This window comes from Tachyglossus aculeatus, chromosome X1, assembly GCF_015852505.1.
Source record: "Tachyglossus aculeatus isolate mTacAcu1 chromosome X1, mTacAcu1.pri, whole genome shotgun sequence".
In the NCBI taxonomy this organism is placed as follows: Eukaryota; Metazoa; Chordata; class Mammalia; order Monotremata; family Tachyglossidae; genus Tachyglossus; species Tachyglossus aculeatus.
In genome coordinates, this window is record NC_052101.1 from 116608187 (window position 1) to 116629873 (window position 21687).

Sequence of the window (21687 nt, forward strand, 5' to 3'; positions counted from 1 at the left end):
TGTGTGTGTGTGTTTGAGAGAGAGAGAGAGAGAATGTACATGTTTGTGCATGGCTGCACCTCCCGCCACCACCCGGACCTTTCCTCCCCAGGCTCGCCAACTGGGAACAGAAGACAGGTGCAATGCATACTCTTCAAGGAGTTTTTATAGCCACAGTTCTGATGGCCAGGTCTGGGAACACATCAGAAGTGAAGATGGGGAGCTCAACCCACACACGCACTCTATCTCACCCTCACAAACTCGCACAAGCGAGTCAGTGGGTTCCAGATAGCCCACAGGCTTGTGGTTGGCCCAACTGAGCGCCAATCCTAATTTGGGCTTGAGGAGGCAGGGTTGGAATGGGGTGATTTGGGAGCTGGTGGTAACCCAATAAATCTGTCCTTATTTATGCTGCACCGATCAAGGTTTTGTTTGGGGCCGGGCCCACGCCTGGGCCCGGTGCGGGAGGCGGAAAGAGAGCGCCGGGCCCCGGAGAGAGCTCTTAGGGCCAGTCTGGGGCAGGAGGATGCATGCTCAGCCTTACCATGGAACTGCGCTGTGGGGGGTTGCTCTTCAGTTCCCGCTTTGACTCAGGGAACTTGGCCCATGTGGAGAAGGTGGATCCTGAGGCTGGTGAGGGGGAGGGGGGCGGGGACGGGGGTCCACTCCCCACCAGCAGCATTTCCCCCTCCCCTGACTACGAGTTCAACGTGTGGACTTCCCAAGCCAAGATAATTTGTACTTCCCAAGCGCTTAGTACAGTGCTCTGCACATAGTAAGCGCTCAATAAATACGATTGATTGATTGATTGATTGGACGAGGCCCGACTGTGCCGAGACTGAGTTCGAGAATGGGAACAGGTCCTGGTTCTATTTCAGCGTGCGGGGAGGCGTTCCAGGAAAACTCATCAAGATCAACATCATGAACATGAACAAGCAGAGCAAGCTGTACTCTCAGGGCATGGCTCCCTTCGTGCGCACCCTGCCCACCCGTCCCCGCTGGGAGCGGGTCCGCGACCGGCCCACCTTTGAGATGACAGAGACGCAATTCGTGCTGTCTTTCATTCACCGCTTCCTGGAGGGCCGCGGGGCCACCACCTTCTTTGCCTTCTGCTACCCCTTCTCCTACAGTGACTGCCAGGAGCTGCTGAACCAGCTCGACCAGCGCTTCCGAGAGGACCACCCTTCCCTTAGCAGCCCCCTGGACTCCATTTATTACCACCGGGAACTCCTGTGCTATTCTCTGGATGGGCTGCGTGTGGACCTGCTGACGGTCAGCTCCTGCCATGGGCGGCAAGAGGAGCGAGAGCCCCGGCTGGACCAGCTGTTTCCTGACACCAGCACTCCCCGGCCCTTCTGCTTCTCCGGCAAGAAGGTGTTCTTCTTGAGCAGCAGAGTCCACCCCGGGGAGACGCCCTCCAGTTTCGTCTTTAACGGCTTTCTGGACTTCATCCTGCGGCCCGACGACCCCCGGGCCCAAACCTTGCGTCGTCTCTTTGTCTTCAAGTTGATTCCCATGCTGAACCCCGATGGTGTAGTGCGGGGCCACTACCGCACGGACTCGCGAGGGGTGAACCTGAACCGTCAGTATCTGAAGCCAGATGCCGTCCTGCACCCGGCAATCTACGGAGCCAAGGCGGTGCTGCTCTACCACCACGTCCACTCGCGTCTGGGCCCACACCCCGCACAGGCGGCCCCCTTCTCTTACCTCGACCGAGCCGATGATCTCCACGACGGGGCCCAGCTGAAGCCCCGATCCGGCGGGGGCCGCCCCGAACCCTGGGTCCGGGCTGAGCCGGGCGACCGGGACCCCGGCAGCTTGTGGATCCTGGCCCCCGGGCCGGGTGAGCTTCGCAACCCGGTGGCCAAAGAGGTCATCCCCCCGCAGGACAGCGGCGTGGCCTACTACGTGGACCTGCACGGCCACGCCTCCAAGAGGGGCTGCTTCATGTACGGGAACAGCTTCAGTGATGAGAGCGCCCAGGTGGGCACCCCGGGGCTCACGCAGGGGCGGGGGCGGCCTCCGGAGAAGGCCTGGGCCGGGGACGTCGGGGGGAGAGGAGGGGGCAGAAAGGCTGAGAGGACAGACCGGCAAGGGGGCTTTGGCCCAGGCCGGTCACATGGAGCAGAGATTCAGCGGGCAAACTGAGCCCCTTCCTTCCTCTCCCCCTCATCCCCCTCTCCATCCCACCCGTCTTACCTCCTTCCCTTCCCCACAGCACCTATATATATGTATATATGTTTGTACATATTTATTACTCTATTTTACTTGTACTTATCTATTTTATTTTGTTAATATGTTTGGTTTTGTTCTCTGTCTCCCCCTTCTAGACTGTGAGCCCACTGTTGGGTAGGGACTGTCTGTATATGTTGCCAACTTGTACTTCCCAAGAGCTTAGTACAGTGCTCTGCACACAGTAAGCGCTCAATAAATACGATTGATTGATCAAGGAGTCTGACACCACTGAATTCACATAAAAGTGAACTCAAACTTGCCCATCCTGTTCTGGGCAGCTGAGAAATGGTCAAGACTGTGGGGCTCATACCAACCTTCCTCTGTTCTGGGTTAGAGACAGGATAATCAGATTGGACACAGTCCCTGGCCCATGTGGGGCTCACAGTCTAAGTAGAAGGGCAAACAAGATATTGAATCCCCATTTTACGGATGAGGAAATTGAGGCCCAGAGAAGTTAAGTGACTTGCCCAAGGTCACACAGCCGGCAACTGGAAGGGCTGGTATTAGAACCCAGGTCCTTTGACTCCAAGTCACGGGCTCTGTCCACTAGGCCTCACTGCTCCTCAATAATAATAATAATAATAATGGCATTTATTAAGCGCTTACTATGTGCAAAGCACTGTTCTAAGCGCTGGGGAGGTTACAAGGTGATCAGGTTGTCTCACTAGGGCTCACAGTCTTAATCCCCATTTTACAGATGAGGTAACTGAGGCCCAGAGAAGTTAAGTGACTTGCCCAAAGCCACACAGCTGACAATTGGCGGAGCTGGGATTTGAACCCATGACCTCTGACTCCAAAGCCCGTGCTCTTTCCACTGAGCCACGCTGTTTCATGCAGAACTTGCATTGTCAACCCTTAACATAATGGAAATTTTATATTAAAGACCATTTGAGCCAATTTAACAAGCCAAGATGAACAAACCCTATTTCTAATACATCCAATTTATAATATGCAGCAATTAAATCTGGACTTTGTGTGCAGCTGTCCCCCTACTAAACTCCTTAAGATCAATGGCTGACAAAGTTTCTCAGCCTAACCCTATTTTAGTTAACTTCTTAAAAATCCATTTAAGGAGAAGAAAACTCCAGATTCAATTATCATTCCAAGTTTCCCTTCCAATCTTAGTCCTACCTTTACCCCAACAATATCTCTTTATGCCAAATTTTAATATTCCAGTTTATCAAAAATTATACAAGTGACCACATATCTTCCACACATTTTCTTTTCACCACACATTTGGTTAATCCCATAGTGCACATGTCGAGGTAGGCTTCCTTATTCAAACCATCGCATTTATACCAGCCAGATATCATCATCATCATCAATCGTATTTATTGAGCACTTACTGTGTGCAGAGCACTGTACTAAGCGCTTGGAAAGTACAAGTTGGCAACATATAGAGACAGTCCCTACCCAACAGTGGGCTCACAGTCTAAAAATATATATATTTATATTTCAAATATATCAAGATGACTTTTTGTGTTTGATTTGCTTTTATACCTCCTTTACCAATTTAGCAAAATTTTAATGCAGTAGAATTTTAGAAATAATGATTAAATCACCACCCCTACAGTTATTCCTAGGCTGGGAGAACAATGGCAAATTCACTCCCAATTACCGCCATTGTAGTTTTGGGAGGGAGGTATTTTACATTGAGATGGGCAACCATTCACTGAGAGGGAGGCAATCGTTTGCTGGAGGGAGGTGCCTTCTCCCAAAGGAATCCCCTTTTGACCTCCCAAACTGATAGCTCTGGCCCTGAAGGCAAATTGGTTAAGTTTCCTACCCGCAAGCCTTAACTTGTAAACATGTTGCAAGTTACTCAATGGCAACAGCAGGGCCAAGAACCCAATGATTAGGTGTGCCACACCCCCTTACCTCAGTGCCACTTTGACCACACTCTTGGCCATGTTATATCTCACATACGCACACACCCCTCTCTCCTCCCCAGGTTTCTGGTTATTTCTTTAATGGTATTTGTTAAGCGCTAACCATGTACCAGGCATGGTACTTAAGCACTAGGGTAAATGCAAGATAACCAGGTTGGACACAGTCCATGTCCCACATGGGGCTTACAGTCTTAATCCCCATTTTACAGGTGAGGTCACTGAGGCCCAGAGAAGTGAAATGATTTGCCCAAGGTCACATAGCAGACAACTAGCAGAGCAGGGATTAAAACCCACGTTCTCTGACTCCCAGGCACATAGACCAGGCCGGTTGATTGGAACTCCAGCTCTGGCCTCGAAATTCCAGGTGTGTGTCTGTCAGCCCTTTTCTCTGATTGCACCTGGCACTCTCCATTGGAGCCCACTGTTGGGTAGGGACTGTCTCTATGTATTGCCAATTTGTACTTCCCAAGCGCTTAGTACAGTGCTCTGCACATAGTAAGCGCTCAATAAATACGATTGATGATGATGATGATGAGCCTGGCGCCTTTCTCAGAATGAGACCTGACTCTGTTTGCTTTGCTTTGTATGGATCTCAGTACAGCCTCAATCAAACCACAGTTGCCCCAGCCAGCTGTTGCCGACTTGTACTTCTCAAGCGCTTAGTACAGTGCTCTCAGTGAATGCGATTGAATGAATGAATGAATGATCCTGGGCCAGCTTCCTCCACAGGACCTAAATTGCCTGGGTACATGGGGCTCCAACTGCTGAATGCCCCACCACCCCTAGCCTGGGCTCCAATCAATCCATCAGTGGTATTTATTGGATGTTTATTAATAATAATTGTGGGGCTCACAGTAGGAGGAAACTGAGGCAGGTGAGGGAACTGGACCACAGAGGAAGTGAAGTGACTTGCCCAAAGTCACACAGCAGACATGTGATGGAGCCAGGATGAGAACCCAGGTGCTTTGACTCTCATGTCCATGCTCTTTCCACTAGGCCAGGTTGCTTCATTTACTGTTTGTAGAGACACTATATTAATGCTTGTGAGATTACAGTACAATACAGTTGGTCAGCAGGATCTCAAGGAGCTTATTGTCTGGGGTTGGGGAGACAAACATTAAAATTGTTACAGATAGGAGAACCAACTGAGCATAAGGATATGAACATAAGTGCTGTGGGGATGGGATAAGTATTATTATTAGTGCTTACGGGGTATTATTATTATCCTACTTGTTAAGCACTTACTATGTGCCAAGCACTGTTCTAAGCGCTGGGGTAAATACAACTTAATCATGTTGGACACAGTCCCTGTCCTATATGGGGCTCAGTAGGATTTAATCTCCATTTTACAGATGGGATGACTGAGGCACAGAGAAGAGAAATGACCTGTCCAAGATTACACAGCAGACATGTGACTGAGCAGAATTAGAACCCAGGTCCTCTGACTCTCAGACCCAAACAGACCCTAGTGCAGGGGAGAGGCAGAAGGGATGGCAAATAGGGTGGGGAAATGAGGGGTTAGTCAGGGAAGGCTTCTTGGAGGCAAGCATTGTATCTCTTGTTTGGCCACTTACATTCCGAAAGTGATGCAATGGTGCTGACTCTGCTGTCTCTTCAACCAAGCCACCAAGTTATCAAACAGTGCTTGGCACATAGTAAGCATTTAATAAATACCATCATTATTACTATTTTTATTAGGGGACTTTAGGTCAGGGTTTGGGAGCGAAGGGAAGAGAGGGGAGCGAAAGGATGTCCAACCTTCTGGAGGACATATGCCCTCTCGAGTTGTTTTGGCAGGTGTGGTGATGGATTGCACCCGAGCCATCCCCATTCTCTCACCTGGTCCTGGTCCCTACTGGGAGTCGGCAGGCAGGGGTGGTGAAAGACACCTGTGGTCTCAGAGCAAAATCTCCATGAGATTCTTGAGCAGTCAGCCCTGCTGCATTCTCCCTCGTCTCCTAAATCACTGCTGAGTATGGTACAAGTAGGGGAGGAGAATGACTTTCTCCAGTTGTTAAAAATGCACAAGAAATCGAAGGTAGAACAAAATCAAGAGCAAACAAACCCACCCCAAACAAGGCAACACTGGGAGACTATAGTCCCAGAGACAGGAGACCAAGAGCCTTGCCATTCCCGGCTCAGGCCTGGGACTCCGTCTCCTGGACCCCCATCCTCACAGTTAGGGTTTGGTCATCTTTTCCCCCGGCAATCCATCCTGGACCTTCTGTCCGATGCTTTGCTGCTTCTTCAGCCTTCTAATATCACTAATATTGAGAAGCAGTGTGACTTAGTGGAAAGAGCCTGGGCTTGGGATTCAAGGGTCGTGGGTTCTAATCCCAGCTCTGCTGCTTATCAGCTGTGTGACTTTGGGCAAGTCACTTAACTTCTCTGTGCCTCAGTTACCTCATCTGTAAAATGGGGATTAAGACTGTGAACCCCATGTGGGTCAGGGACTGTGTCCAACCTGAGTTGCTTGTGTCCACCCCGGCACTTAGTAAAGTGTGTGGCACCTAGTAAGCGCTTAACAAATATCACCATCATCATCGCTAACTTTTCCCCTCCAGCAACCCGATTTTACTCAAGCCCTTTTGGCACATTGTAAGTGCTTAACAAATACCACAATTATAATTATTATTTTTGGATTGACTGCTAACTTCTGCCTGCACTATTCCTGGGCTCATGAGGTCCATGTGCTCGCCACCTGCTCTGACAGTCTGAATGGCTCAGTTCTTCGGGTAATGAGAGTTCGTTTCCTACAGTTGGCAAGTGGAAACCTATTTGCCACCAACAGCAACCCTGATGACTCATTGGCTCAGCAAAGAAGGGTAGACTAGCCAGGTTATGCAGAGAAAACTCTCTCGTGCACTGTGTCATGGGCGGTTGGAGGAGACAGACTAACAAAGGAATCCCGGGGTTCCCCTGTTGCTCTGCCCCTCCTCTTTGAGTTCCTCTTGCTCCTTCCTCCCTGAGAGAGCAGGCAAACAACTGATTGGAGAGTTTCTCTCCTAACAGCTGCCCGGAAGGAAGGGAAAAAGCCAAGATGCCCTGTTCCCCTTCCCTGCCCCATTAACCCGGTTTGTGATTTTGTCTTTTAATGGTGTTTGTTAAGTGCTTATTATGTGCCAGGGGTAATGTTATTAATAACAATCATAATAATAATGGTATTTGTTAATCAATTGTATTTATTGAGCACTTACTGTGTGCAGAGCACTGTACTCAGCGCTTGGGAAGTACAAGTTGGCAACATATAGAGTCGGTCCCTACCCAACAGTGGGCTCACAGTCTAGAAGGGGGAGACAGAGAACAAAACAAAACATATTAACAAAATAAAATAAATGGAATAGATATGTACAAGTAAAATAAATAAATAAAGAGTAATAAATACGTACAAACATATACATATATACAGGTGCTGTGGGGAAGGGAAGGAGGTAAGGCAGGGGGATGGAGAGGGGAAGGAGGGGGAGAGAAAGGAGGGGGCTCAGTCTGGGAAGGCCTCCTGGAGGAGGTGAGCTCTCGGGCCTTGAAGGGAGGAAGAGAGCTAGTTTGGCGGATGTGCGGAGGAAGTGCTTGGAGAAGCAGTGTGGCTCAGTGGAAAGAGCCCGGGCTTTGGAGTCAGAGGTCATGGGTTCAAATCCTGGCTCCACCACTTATCAGCTGTGTGACTTTGGGCAAGTCACTTAACTTCTCTGGGCCTCAGTTACCTCATCTGTAAAATGGGGGTGAGGGCTGTGAGCCCCCCGTGGGACAACCTGATCACCTTGTTAACCTCCCCAGCGCTTAGAACAGTGCTTTGCACATAGTAAGTGCTTAATAAATGCTATCATTATTATTATTATTATTATCATTACTATGTGTCAAGCACTGTTCTAAGCGCTGGGGTAGATACAAGCCAATCAGGTTGTCCCACGTGGGGCTCACAGTCTTAATCCCCATTTTACAGATGAGGCCCAGAGAAGTTAAGTGACTTGCCCGAAGTCACACAGCTGACGAGCGGCAGAGCCGGGATTAGAACTCACGACCTCTGAGTCCCCAGCCCGCGCGCCTTCCGCTGAGCCACGCTGCTTCTCATAATGTTGTCCCTCTGTCCCTTTGCTGCTCTAATCCTGAGGCCTTCTGCTGCGGCGGCTTCAGGCGGGGGGCCACTTCGTCCATCCAATCTTGGTTTCCAAAGTTCAGCCTACTGTTGGGTAGGGACTGTCTCTATATGTTGCCAAGCGCTTAGTACAGTGCTCTGCACACAGTAAGCGCTCAATAAATACGATTGATTGATTGATGGATGGATGGATGGAGATGGCTAGCTCTGCCTTCTGTCCCTCTGGTCGACCGGCTTGGATCAGTGCTGCCCCCTCGTGCTCACTTCAAGAATGAGTCCCTGGCAGGGAACCAGCTTTTGCCTTTGTTCATTCATTCATTCATTCATTCATTCACTCACTCACTCACTCACTCAATCGTATTTACTGAGCTCTCGTTGTGTGCAGAGCACTGTACTAAGCGCTTCAGAGAGTACCCTATAACAATAAACAGACACGTTCCCTGCCCACAACGAGCTCACAGTCTAACGCTTACTGGCCCCTACCAAAAGCCTGGCATCTCCCTCTCCTTCCCCGGTTCCACGGGCCTGCAGCAGAGAGATCGCCTTCGGGCATAATAATCAATCAATCAATCGTATTTATTGAGCGCTTACTGTGTGCAGGGCACTGTACTAAGCGCTTGGGAAGTACAAGTTGGCAACATATAGAGACAGTCCCTACCCAACAGTGGGCTCACAGTCTAAAAGGGGGAGACAGAGAACAAAACCAAGCATACTAAAAAATAAAATAAATAGAATAGATAAGATTCTATTAGATTATTAGATAATAATAATAATGGTATTTGTTAAGCGCTCACTATGTGCAAAGCACCGTTCTCCGCCCTCAGCCCAAAGAGTCCCAGAGACCTTTCCAGATTAAGCCCTCTATTTCCCTTATAATAATGATAGCATTTATGAAGCGCTTACTATGGCTAAGCGCTGGGGAGGTTACAAGGTGATCAGGTTGTCCCACGGGGCGCTCACAGTCTTAATCCCCATTTTACAGATGAGGTCATTGAGGCGCAGAGAAGTGAAGTGACTTGCCCAAAGTCACACAGCTGACAGTTGGCGGAGCCGGGATTTGAACCCATGACCTCTAACTCCAAAGCCCGGGCTCTTTCCACTGAGCCACGCTGCTTCTCATCCTTATCCCTCCCTGCTTCCCTATCTGTCCTCCCCCTCCATTGCCTATGAACTTGACTGTGTACCCCTTAAGCTCCTTGATACTCTCATCCCAGCCCCACAATAATCATGTAAATAGTCTTAAACTCTGCTATTTCCCCTGTCCCTAATCTATTTTAATATCCATCTCCCCCTGTAGACTGTAAATTCCCTCTGGGCAGGGATTGTGTCGAACAATTCTATTATATTGGACTTACCCAAGTATTCAGTACGATACTCTGCACACAGTAAGCACTCAATAAGTCACTTGATAAGGCGCTTGATAAAGTCACGGGAGCACAGACCAGGTCCGCCTCTTTTGGAAGAGAATTTTCCGTAGAAAGTTCTGTCTCTGCCCGCATTGACTCAGGACAAGCTCAACAATCTGCGTCATCTTTACATAAGCAGGGTGTGCAGTATACCTACTGATTCAACCTCTTTGGAGCCACATACCGTTTGTTTCCACCCCCCGAAACCGGCCTGGATCCCCATCATTAGCACGATTGCCTGGCAGTCCTTCCGCCCACCCCGCCTTCCCACTGCTGCCCTGGGTGGCCTCAGGGCAGGCCCCAGAAGGCAGGCTGACAAGCTGATGGGACTTGGGGGGGGGGCGGGGGGAGGGTCAGAACAACTCATCATCATCATCAATTGTATTTATTGAGCGCTTACTATGTGCAGAGCACTGTACTAAGCGCTTGGGAAGTACAAATTGGCAACGTATAGAGACGGTCCCTACCCAACAGTGGGCTCACAGTCTAAAAGGGGGAGACAGAGAACAAAACCAAACATACTAACAAAATAAAATAAATAGAATAGATATGTACAAATAAAATAAATTAATAAATAGAGTAATAAATATGTACAAACATATATACATATATACAGGTGCTGTGGGGAAGGGAAGGAGGTAAGATGGGGGGGATGGAGAGGGGGACGAGGGGGGAGAGGAAGGAAGGGGCTCAGTCTGGGAAGGCCTCCTGGAGGAGGTGAGCTCTCAGTAGGGCCTGGAAGGGAGGAAGAGAGCTAGCTTGGCGGATGGGCAGAGGGAGGGCATTCCAGGCCCGGGGGATGACGTGGGCTGGGGGTCGATGGCGGGACAGGTGAGAGCGAGGTACGGTGAGGAGATTAGCGGTGGAGGAGCGGAGGGTGTGGGCTGGGCTGTAGAAGGAGAGAAGGGAGGTGAGGTAGGAGGGGGCGAGGGGATGGAGAGCCTTGAAGCCCAGGGTGAGGAGTTTCTGCCTGATGCGCAGATTGATTGGTAGCCACTGGAGATTTTTGAGGAGGGGAGTGATATGCCCAGAGCGTTTCTGGACAAAGATAATCCGGGCAGCAGCATGAAGTATGGATTGAAGTGGAGAGAGACACGAGGATGGGAGATCAGAGAGAAGGCTGATGCAGTAGTCCAGACGGGATAGGATGAGAGCTTGAATGAGCAGGGTAGCGGTTTGGATGGAGAGGAAAGGGCGGATCTTGGCAATGTCGTGGAGCTGAGACCGGGAGGTTTTGGTGACGGCTTGGATGTGAGGGGTGAATGAGAGAGCGGAGTCGAGGATGACACCAAGGTGGCGGGCTTGTGAGACGGGAAGGATGGTAGTGCCATCAACAGAGATGGGAAAGTCAGGGAGAGGGCAGGGTTTGGGAGGGAAGACAAGGAGTTCAGTCTTCGACATGTTGAGCTTTAGGTGGCGGGCAGACATCCAAACGGAGATGTCCTGAAGGCAGGAGGAGATGCGAGCCTGGAGAGAGGGGGAGAGAGCAGGGGCAGAGATGTAGATCTGGGTGTCATCAGCGTAGAGATGATAGTTGAAGCCGTGGGAGCGAATGAGGTCACCAAGGGAGTGCGTGTAGATCGAGAACAGAAGGGGACCAAGCACTGAACCTTGGGGAACCCCCCCAGTAAGAGGATGGGAGGGGGAGGAGGAGCCTGCAAAAGAGACTGAGAAAGAACGACCGGAGAGGTAAGAGGTAAGGTAACTCAGAGCTCTCCGACAGCGCTGTTCATCAAGCAATCTTCCCAACGAATGAGGATGCAGTCGTGCAGCAGGCCTTAACCTTTCCAGCTCTTCCGTGCCGGCAGGTAGCGGGGAATTCTAGAGTTGACCCTTCCCCAACAATAGATGGCCAATGTGTGTAGATATTGGAGCTGTCAAGATGCAGGCATCTTTGTGAAAGCAAACCTAGGAGAAAGGGAGTCAGCATGGCTTAAGGGAAAGAGCACAGGCCTGAGAGTCAGACGACCTGGCTTCTAATACCAACTGCCACTTACCCATTTTGTGACCTTGGACAAGTCACTTAACTTCTCTGTGCCTCAGTTTCCTTGCCTGTAAAATGGGGATTAACTCCTCCTCCCTCCAACTTAATCTGTGAGCCTCATGGAGGACAAGGGCTGTGTCCAACCTGATAAATTTGTATCTACTTCAGCGCTTAAAACAGTGCTTGACACATAAGTGTTTAACAAATAACATTAAAAAAAGGACTGAGACCCAAACATCTGAAGCCCAGCAAACTTCTTGCACTCCTCCTGATCCCTGAGGCTCCCCAGGTTGGACTGGCACTTCCTGGTTGATCCTCGGGGCATCCCCGTACCCTCACCTGCCACATTGAGGACAACCCACCCCCCAGCAACTCCAACAGTTTCCCCTGACAGAGGAAGCAGCATGGCCTAGGGGAAAGAGCCCGGGGCCTGGGTGTCAGGAGACCTGGGTTCTAATCCCAGTCTCGCCACATTCCTATTGTGTGACCTTGGGCAGTCACTTCACTTCTCTGGGCCTCCATTTCCTCATCTGTAAAATGGGGATAAAATACCTGTTCTCTCTTCTGTTTAGACCACGGGCCCCGTGTAGGACAGGGACCACGTGTCTGATCTGATTGTCTTGTAGCCACCCCGGCACTTAGCACATAGAAAGCAATCCTCAACTCTGCTCTCTCGTTCACCCCTCACATCCAATCCGTCACCAAAACCTGCCAGTCTCACCTCAGCAACATCGCCAAGATCCGCCCTTTCCTCTCCATCCAAACCGCTACCCTGCTGGTTCAATCTCTCATCCTATCCCGACTGGATTACTGCATCAGCCTCCTCTCTGATCTCCCATCCTCCTGTCTCTCCCCACTTCAATCTATACTTCATGCCGCTGCCCGGATCGTCTTTGTGCAGAAACACTCTGGGCTTGTTACTCCCCTCCTCAAAAAATCTCCAGTGGCTAACCAGTCAACCTACGCATCACGCAAAAACTTCTCACTCTCGGCTTCAAGGCTGTCCATCACCTCGCCCCCTCCTACCTCACCTCCCTTCTTTCCTTCTACAGCCCAGCCCGCACCCTCCGCTCCTCAGCCGCTAACCTCCTCACTGTGCCTCGTTCTCACCTGTCCCGCCGTCGGCCCCTGGCCCATGTCCTCCCCCCGGCCTGGAATGCCCTCCCTCCACACATCCGCCAAGTTAGCTCTCTTCCTCCCTTCAAAGCCCTACTGACAGCTCACCTCCTCCAGGAGGCCTTCCCAGACTGAGCCCCCCCATTCCTCTCCCCCTCCCCATCCCCCCACCCTACCTCCTTCCCCTCCCCACAGCACCTGTATATATGTTTGTACAGATTTATTACTCTATTTTACTTGTACATATTTACTACTCTATTTTATTTTGTTAATACGCTTTGTTTTGTTGTCTGTCTCCCCCTTCTAGACTGTGAGCCCGCTGTTGGGTAGGGACCGTCTGTCTATGTTGCCAACTTGTACTTCCCAAGCGCGTAGTACAGTGCTCTGCACACAGTAAGTGCTCAATAAATATGATTGAGTCAATGAATTATTATTGAAGGAACCTGTGGTGGAGGCCAGGGTTACAGCTGGCAGTGCAGCATTAGCTGTTGTTCCTTGTCCCATCCCCTCTCCCCAAATGCAACCCTCCCTGCCCCACCCCCACCCCCCACATATATATATATATATATATATATATATATACCACCACCGCCCGGAATCTGCCTCAGGGAGACAGGAAAGTGCCACTGCTGGAACAGAACTGTGCAGCCCTGGGGCTCCGGCCCGAGTCGAGAGGAAAGATTGGCCGCGGAGGGGAAAGGGCCGATGCAGGGAAATTTGTGTAACGGGGTGGGGGGTGCTGAGCAGGCTTGGCTGAGAGCGGATGGGGATGTGGTCACCATGGCTTCCCGGTGTTGTTGTTGCAGGCTGTTGTAGTGGGCTGCGGCAATGACGCACAGCCCGCCCCCTACCCCATCCCCACACGGTCTTTCCATAAACCGAGCCTCGCAGCAGCAGCAGCTGGCTAGCCGGGCTCATCCTCGGGGCGGCCCCGGCCCCGGCCACACACTCCCTTCCAGAGTTTTCCCCCAAGGAGCCAAATCCCAGCTGCGTCACAGTGTCTTCTACCCTGTTGCCCCACCAAGAGGCACAGCCCAGGGGCCCCGGGCCTCCTGCGGGAGTGAGAGATCTTCATATGGGGGCAGGGGCTGGCCAGCTTTCAGTTCTCCCCCCAAACTCCCTCCCCTGGACAGCTGGGATTTTCCGCTTTGCCCTCCGGGGGTGGGACCGGCCCCCTGCCCCTCCTTGCCCAGCCGGGCCTTCGAGCAGGAAGCCAAGTGCCACTTCGAGTCAGCCAACGGCGGTTGGCAAAACGTGGGAACCCATTCTTCCCCTTCTCCCTACGCCGGTACTGAGCAGAGAGCTGGTAGCCAGGACTTCTGGGTCCTCGTCGGAAGTGGGCCTGCAGGACCTTGGCCCGGCAACCACAGGGAACTTCAACCGGCCCCTTGCCCACCAGGCCCCCCACCTAGACACACTGTAGGAGGCAATTAGGTGGGCCCGACTGGGCATCTTCTCTGCTGGGTCTTGGGTCCCAGGTCCCATGGGCCAGAGCCCAGGCTAAACTTTGGCTGGCTACTGTTGGCCGATCTTAAATGACCTCTCATTTCCTGCCCTCTACCTCTTGCTCAAGGGCCCGGCCGGCCCAGGGGCTGCAACCACAGGACCGGCGGGGACTGTCTAGATCTGTCCCCTCTCCTCTGGATCACTGGGTGCAGGACGGCCATGGCCCATCAACAGTGCCTGCAGCCCCTGCTGAATATCATTCGATTGATGGATGGTACTTATTGAACGCTTACTGTTTGCAGAGCACTGGACTCCTCAGGGCTCAGGTCTTTCCCCTTCCAGGTCCCCCTGAGCGGATCCGATTCCGGACAAGAGGAGGCTATGGGTCGCTTTCATTCCCTACTGAGAGCTCACCTCCTCCAGGAGGCCTTCCCAGACTGAGCCCCCTCTTTCCTCTCCCCCTCCCCATTCCTTCCCACCCTACCTCCTTCCCTTCCCCACAGCACCTGTATATATGTTTGTACAGATTTATTACTCTATTTATTTTACTTGCACATATTTACTATTCTATTTATTTTGTTAATGATGCGCATCTAGCTTTACTTCTATTTATTCTAATGACCTGACACCTGTCCACATGTTTTGTTTTCTGTCTCCCCCGTCTAGACTGTGAGCCTGTTGTTGGGTAGGGACCGTCTCTATATGTTGCCAACTTGTACTTCCCAAGCGCTTAGTACAGTGCTCTGCACACAGTAAGCGCTCAATAAATACGATTGAATGAATGAATTCCCAAATGTGAGATCCCAAACCTCCAGCTCCAAGGGGACCAGCTGCCCACTCTGAATTCTGAGGTACTCTCCTAAGTGCTTTGTACAGTGCTCGGCACAGAGTAAGCCTCAGTAAATATGATGGAGCAATCAATCGATCTAGTGAATGAGTCCCGTTTTCCCCCACCAGGCCCTGCCTAGGAGGGGCCAGACCAGCCTCCCACCAAGAAACTGGGGAAGGGAGTACCCTGAGACCTACTGGCTGGTAGTGACCCAGCTTTGGACCTCCCCCAAGCAGGTCTTCCCCAGGGCCCACTTGGGCAGCAGCTGGGCCTGCCTGGCTTTGGGAGTGTCCCTCTGGGTCCTGGCTAACTTGTGAACGTGTGCTCCTGCGGCTAGTGCTTTGGTTTGTGGTGTGAGGAGGCTAATGGATTTTGGAGCCCCCTCCCTCCTTGCTTCTTCTTCTTCTCCTCCCCACGGTGCCCCCTCCTGCTCCACCCAGGAGAGGAGACCCAGAACATTAAGGATAAGCCAGGGACTGCTCAGATCCAGAGCAGAAACTGGGAACAGATACTGCCCAGTCCAAAGCACCTCCCCAGCTTCAGCCCTGGGGTCAGAGGGTCTGCCCACCAGGTGGGGGTTAGTTCAATGCCAGGCTGAAGTGGCGAACCCAAAGCCACTCAGCCCGAGACACACGTTCAGACACACACACACACACACACACACACACACACACACACACACACACACACGAGAACTGCTCCGCAGACTTTCAGAATGTGTTTTTATTCATTGTTCTACATCCATCCCTCCATGTTGGCAAGAATACACATAGGGTAGTAATAAAATAAATAAGTCGTGTCCATGTCGGTCAGGACGCATACAAGTTCATTAATAAATAAATCAGCTGTGTAAAGTGCAACGCCTGGCTTTCCAGGACAGCTTTGGGGTGAGGGGCTCAGAATAAATAAAGATGAGCCGGCAGGGCGGGGGAATCTGATTCTCCCTCTCCTCCGCCCTCTGCCTCAGCCCAGGCTTGCAGAGGAGCAGCCAGCACTGGCATAGCCGTGAGCCCACCCCGTCCTCCAGGTCCACTCTGCTGAGAGGTGGGATTTATGGAACGGAAAGGGAGGGAAGATTGCCAGGTCCCCAACATAAGTGTATCCTCACCTGCCTCCAACCCTCCTCCCCCGAGCCCCGCTCTAAACCCAGCTGCCCAGAAAGGGGTAGGAGCTCAGGGCATTAAAAGGCAGCAACAGTGAGCCTCCCAGCAGTGTGGCCTAGTGGAAAGAGCCAGGACCTAGGGTCTCATCCCGGCTCTGCCACTTGCCTGCTGTGTGGCCTTGGGCAAGTCACTTCACTTCTCTGTGCCTCAGTTATCTCATCTGTAAAATGGGGATTAACACTGTGAGCCCCACGCGGGACAACCTGATTATCTTGAATCTACCCCAGGGCTTAGTACAGAGCCTGGCACAGAGTAAGTGCTTAACAAATACCATTAAAAAAAAAACCCTCCAAGGCTCAGTCTGGGAGGGGAGGGGCTCTCCTCTGGCGGTCTCAAAGCTCCTAAAACTCTGGCTTCCTTCAATCTGCCATCTGACTTGGAGGAGGAAGGGTCTGAGCCAGTGTGCCCCTACCTGAGAGGGAACCCCCAACCTCCTGTTGCTGCCTCAGCCTCCCAGGGCTGGGCCTGGACCACTCAGCCCCCAACCCTGGGAAGCCGGCGGAAATCAGAAAGCACAGGGTGGAGCAGAAAGGTAACTACAGAGGGAGAGCAGGCAAAGGAATACAACTAACAGCTTCCCCTTCATCCTTCTCCTTTGCTCTCAGGCCTTCCGACCTCCTCCCTGATAGAGAGGCTCATCATACCCACGAACCACCGCGTCACTACGCCATCCCATCTCTCGAAAGCAAACACCCAACCTGCCTGGTCAGTACGAGTGCCACCCCCTGCCCCCATCACAGGGGCCTCCGGCCCTCCTCCTCCAACAGCCTAGGCCAGTCCAGGCCCTTCAGGTCTACAAAACAGAAAAATCAAAAGCAGCAGCAGCACGCCCATCAATCTCCCAACTGGAATAAATTAGAAATAAGAGTCATAATAAATAAGGAGGCCCCGGCAAAGATTGGCACGTTGATACCAGTGGCATTTTCCGGACCGCCGAGTTCCCCTGCCATTAGGCATGTGGCCAGGTATCTCCGCACAACCAACCCTCTGTTTGTGGCTCACACTGTGGGTGGCCAAGAGCCCAGATGCCAGGGGACCCCCGTTGGGGGGAGGGGAGGTTGGAAGAAGCCAGCTCGTGGTTCCTCGCCCCAGGACCCGGACCCCTGAGGCACTCTCACGGCAGCTACCTGCCCGCCTCAGCCACCCGAAAGAGTCCGAAGAAGTTGACCTTTTCTTCATTCAGCTGCCACCCATGGAGCTCATGAGGCACAGTCAAGTTCACATGGAGGCGGGCCCCGGTGTGCAGGGACAGCAGAGAGGCAGAGAACTTAGAGACAGAATTGGGGGTTTCGCCTTTCAAGTGGGTGGTGAGCGACAGCTCCGGCCTGTTGTCCCAGGTCCGATGGACGGCAATAGTGACATTGCTCTCCTCTAAGTTCGGCAGGACCACTCTCTTGAGTGCCAGCTGGATATAGACGTAGTAGATCCCAGCCCTCTTCACCTCCAGCTCCTTGGTTTTGTCGTCATAGGAGAAGTCCGATGTCATGATGACCCCTGTCAATCTGTCGTTGCTGTCCCAAGACAGTGTTCCGGACTGTAGGACCGCTGCAGACACAGAGTGGAAACCGTATTGTTAACTCCAACGGGAACTTGACAACTCAACCCCAGCCCAGCCACCGACTGGTCCCCAGAGGTGATCTGCCCCAGCGCCTGACCAACTGGGGACCCGAGGAATCGGGGTCCCCCGGCCCAGGTGGACAGGTGTCCTTCCTCTTCCCACTGCCTCTCTCCCTCCCACGCTAGGGTAGATTCCAAGGGAGGAAGTTGCTGAGGCTGCAGATGTGGGGGCTTGATAGGGAGTCACTTCCTATCTGCCCAACTGTCTGGGAGGCTGGAAACTCCCCCCACGAAGACGCCACCGCCCACCCATCAAGCTCAGACTCTACCTTCCTAAAAACCATTCCCACCCACCCTTTAACATTTTGCGTCCCAAGGGCCGGTACGCCCTAACTCCTGTTGACGCCCAGTGGCAGCTGGGGAGGGGGCCGCCCAAGGAGACAGAAAACCAAGTAGGGGATCAGGAGAGGGCAGGGAAAGGGAGAGATGAGATATGCATTTCCCTCCAAAGAGAAAAGAAAGACACTTACAGTCTTTGGCGATCAGATGGGCTCCAGGGATCTGCAAGGGAAGAAGAGAAGGTTGACGCTCTCCGTGGCCCCGGGGATCTCCCCTTGCCGACAGCAGGAGTCTCGCGCACTGCTCCTTCTCCCCCTGCCAACTCAGCCCAGCTGGGAGCCGAGCACCGTCCTCTGCTCCAGCTACGCAGGGACCCGACCAGCGATGCCTGAGAATGCCCAGGCAGATCTGGGCGCCAGCCCACGTAGCTCCTCCGACGGTGGCAGCGATGGGCTGCGTGGAGCCCGGGGTGAGCGGTGGACAGACCAGGGGTGGGAGCTGCTCGGGAGGCAACAGCCTGGCCCGGGATCATCAAAACTTCCAGGGACCCTGCGATGGGGGTCCTTACCCAACCAGGGAGCCCTGACTCTGACCTTCAGGCAGGCAGACACACACACACATGCACGGAGGGACACAGGCATGGCCTACATCGGAGACACACACACAACGGTGCAGAACCCACAGTGAAGTGCCAGAGACACACAGACACACGGACACAAAGACCTGGGCATACACACAGAAAACACAGATACACACACATTGTCCACCCAAGCGGACGGACAAATACAGGGATGTGTGGATGTGTGTGGAGAGACACTGATCTGTGCACAAAGGCCCAGAAGCCAGATATGCACACGCGCGCCCACAGAGACACATCGCGACATAAGACAAAGACTCAGAGTCACCGACAGGCCAGGAGAACCAGACAGGGCTCGGGCCCTGGCACTAGTGGACTGGGGCGGATGGGGAGGGAGGCTGGGTGGCCGGGCGGCCGGGCAGCCAGCGGCTCCTGACCTGCTGAGAGGATGAAGTGAGGAAGCCTGGGGTGGGCAGCGGCTGGGGCCCGAGCGACACCCCTAGGACGGTGCAGGAGGCCAGTGCGGCCAGCGCGGTGGCCAGCAGCAGCAGGGCGGCCAGCACGGCCCAGTCTAGGGCGCGGCAGGTGCGGGGCGCGGGCGGCGTCTGGAGGCTCTCGGGGTCGGCGCAGCTCATGGCCGGGCTGTGGGCGTGGGGCTGGAGCAGTGGGGCTGTGGGGCCACCGCCGCCGGCAACCGGTTTTTATCGGCGACCAGGAAGGGAAGCTTCCGGGAGTGGTGACATAGACCGGGGGCAAGGCGTAGTCAGGCGAAGAGGGAGGGGAGGGGCCGGGCTGGAGAGCACTGGGGGACAGGATGAAGAGGGGGCAGGGCTGGCCCGCTGGGAAGGGGGACAGGGCTGGGGGCACACTAGGAAGGAAAAGGACAGGGCTGAGGCACTAAGAAGGGAAGGGGCAAGGTTGGGGGCACTGGGAAGGAGACAGGCAGGGCTGGGTGCACTGGGAAAGAGAGAGGCAGGGCTGGGGGGCCTGGGAAAGAGAGGCAGCGCTGCGGGCCCTGGGAAAAGAGGGGCAGGGCTGGGGGGCAGAGGCACTGGGAAAGAAAGGGCAGCTATCTGGGCCAGACCTCCCCCCGCTTCCCTCATCTCCAGACCCCCACAAAATCAGAGGGCCTCCCGGTTGAACTGTAAAGCCTGCCTAGACTGGAAAATCAGCATCTGTGGTTGAGGAGCTCAAGGGCTGTTGGGGCCACAGGGATACCTGGCCTCTCTGCTCCTCTGCTTCTTTGGCTCAAGGCAGCAGACTCCCATTTGGAGGGCATACGCATGCACGCAAGCACACACACACACATACTCCCCCCCGCCCCCCGGACCTTTTGGGGTTCTGCAAGATCTTCATCCCCCGAGCCCAGCCCATCCCTAGCCCACATCCCATGGATTCCCTTCCCACCACAGATCCCCAGCTCCCAGGCTCCCTCAGAAGGATGGAGTGGCTGCTGAGGGAGGGGAAGGCTAGCCAGGGAGACCTCTGGGTTCCCTGTGTAGCGGGACTGATGTCACCAGCACCTGAAATAAAAAGTGCTGAGCTTGTGGAGAACGGTGACTCATTCGGCTCTGACAGTTCCCATCAGTCAGAGTCCCTGTTGTAGGCCCCGGCCCGGGCTCCACCCCCTGGGCTAGGCCCTGCCCCATCCCCAGCTCCAGCCAAAGAGCAGGCTGGAGAACTGACCGCTCTCCCTTCCAGCTCCGCCCACGATCCGAAACCATCACGTTATATGGGCTGGGGAGTCCTACTAGGAAATTCCCCTTCAGAGGGAAAAGGAAGGGGCTCCTAGAGGCTTGGAGAGGAAATCCAAAATTCCCCCTCTGGGCAGCAGGCGACCACCCTCCCGACCCCTTCCTTCTGCTCTTTTAGACTGTGAGCCCACTGTTGGGTAGGGACTGTCTCTATGTGTTGCCAATTTGTACTTCCCAAGCGCTTAGTACAGTGCTCTGCACATAGTAAGCGCTCAATAAATACGATTGATTGATTGATTGCTCATTTGAGGCCCCCCCACCCCGAGAACCTTCCCCAGACCTTCACCCTCCCTCCAGTAAAAGCCCAGCCCCTACGTTTCCAAGAGCAGCGTGGCTCAGTGAAAAGAGCATGGGTTTGGGAGTCAGAGGTCATGGGTTTGAATCCCGGCTCCACCACTTGTCAGCTGTGTGATCTTGGGCAAGTCACTCAACTTCTCTGTGCCTCAGTTACCTCATCTGTAAAGACTGTGAGCCCCACGTGGGATAACCTGATCAACCTGTATCCCCCCAGTGCGTATCACCCCAGCTCTTAGAACAGTGCTTTGCACATAGTAAGCACTTGACAAATACCATTATTATTTAAGAGAGGAAAGGGATTTGGGTGGGCCCTCCCAACCGAACAGCAGAGAAACTGAGACTCAGGCTCACAGCTGGGAATAGAACTTACAGCTCTTCTCCCCTCCTCTCTCCCACATCCCACACTTTCTGCCCCCTCATTCTGCTGCCCTGCCCTCTTGGCCAGCTGTTCTTGTGTTTGAGTGCCTTGGGCTGGGGGTGGGAGGAGGGAAACGGGCGAGACTGAGCAGCCAGCAGTGTGGGGTATGTATTTCATTGTTCTATGTAGCAGATGTGGGTGGGGTTGTGTGGTTGTACAGTGGTGCTGTGGTTGTGAGTTGTGTTTATGGGGAGGTGGTGTTTGTGTATGTGGTTGTGTCTATCTGTTCATGAGGTGGGAGAGTAGATTTATGAATGAAAATGCTTCCAGCTGAAACGCTTGCCCAGAAGGGATGTCCCATGATGAGAAATCTTCCCTGGGTTAAAAACCGAAACCAACTGGAAATTCAAACCTGTCGTCATGCTCTCACCGAACCCCCAGGAATGGGAAGTGCCGAGGTCGCCGCAAGCCCCTCCTCCCCCTAACTCTCCCACCTCCTCTCTCGTCTCACACCCCAACTCAGGTGGTTTTCGGGATCCCAGGGAGAACTTCTCTCTCCCAACGACACTGCCCACTTGGGTGATTTAGCTGTCAAGTAGGACAGTGAAGCGAGAACTGCCGAGAGCCAGGGACTCTTGGATTCTGCTTCTTCAGCTAGGTGG

General features: G+C 53.2%; 2 protein-coding genes across 2 annotated transcripts; one reads left to right on the forward strand and one right to left on the reverse strand.

Moving 5' to 3' along the window:
• The first annotated feature begins 485 nt into the window (after nucleotides 1-485).
• On the forward strand, nucleotides 486-15983 carry LOC119949927 (cytosolic carboxypeptidase-like protein 5). The gene is made up of 7 exons (XM_038771783.1): nucleotides 486-691; nucleotides 792-2025; nucleotides 13512-13570; nucleotides 13899-14041; nucleotides 14279-14425; nucleotides 15421-15551; nucleotides 15948-15983. The coding sequence occupies exons 1-7, from the start codon at nucleotides 510-512 to the stop codon at nucleotides 15981-15983; spliced, it is 1932 nt and encodes a 643-aa protein (XP_038627711.1). The 5' UTR covers nucleotides 486-509.
• Nucleotides 15984-17050: 1067 nt separating this feature from the next.
• Nucleotides 17051-19901, reverse strand: TNFSF9 (TNF superfamily member 9). The gene is made up of 4 exons (XM_038771784.1): nucleotides 19835-19901; nucleotides 19054-19286; nucleotides 18231-18492; nucleotides 17051-17688 (listed from the first exon to the last, which is right to left on the reverse strand). Exons 1-4 carry the CDS (start codon nucleotides 19899-19901, stop codon nucleotides 17267-17269), a joined length of 984 nt encoding a protein of 327 aa, XP_038627712.1. The 3' UTR covers nucleotides 17051-17266.
• Nucleotides 19902-21687: the final 1786 nt, after the last annotated feature.

Bases quoted from the DNA above. Each gene is read 5' to 3' on its own strand.
- LOC119949927 (XM_038771783.1), top strand. From the start codon at position 510: ATGCTCAGCCTTACCATGGAACTGCGCTGTGGGGGGTTGCTCTTCAGT. The intron at 692-791 runs GTGGACTTCCCA...TTGATTGATTGA, and splicing joins CCTGACTACGAGTTCAACGT to TTGGACGAGGCCCGACTGTG. The intron at 13,571-13,898 runs GTCTTTCCATAA...CTCCTTGCCCAG, and splicing joins CCCTACCCCATCCCCACACG to CCGGGCCTTCGAGCAGGAAG.
- TNFSF9 (XM_038771784.1), bottom strand. From the start codon at position 19,901: ATGCGTATGCCCTCCAAATGGGAGTCTGCTGCCTTGAGCCAAAGAAGC. The intron at 19,287-19,834 runs GTATCCCTGTGG...GTGGCCCCACAG, and splicing joins CAGAGGAGCAGAGAGGCCAG to CCCCACTGCTCCAGCCCCAC. The intron at 17,689-18,230 runs GTAAGTGTCTTT...CTGTGTCTGCAG, and splicing joins CCATCTGATCGCCAAAGACT to CGGTCCTACAGTCCGGAACA.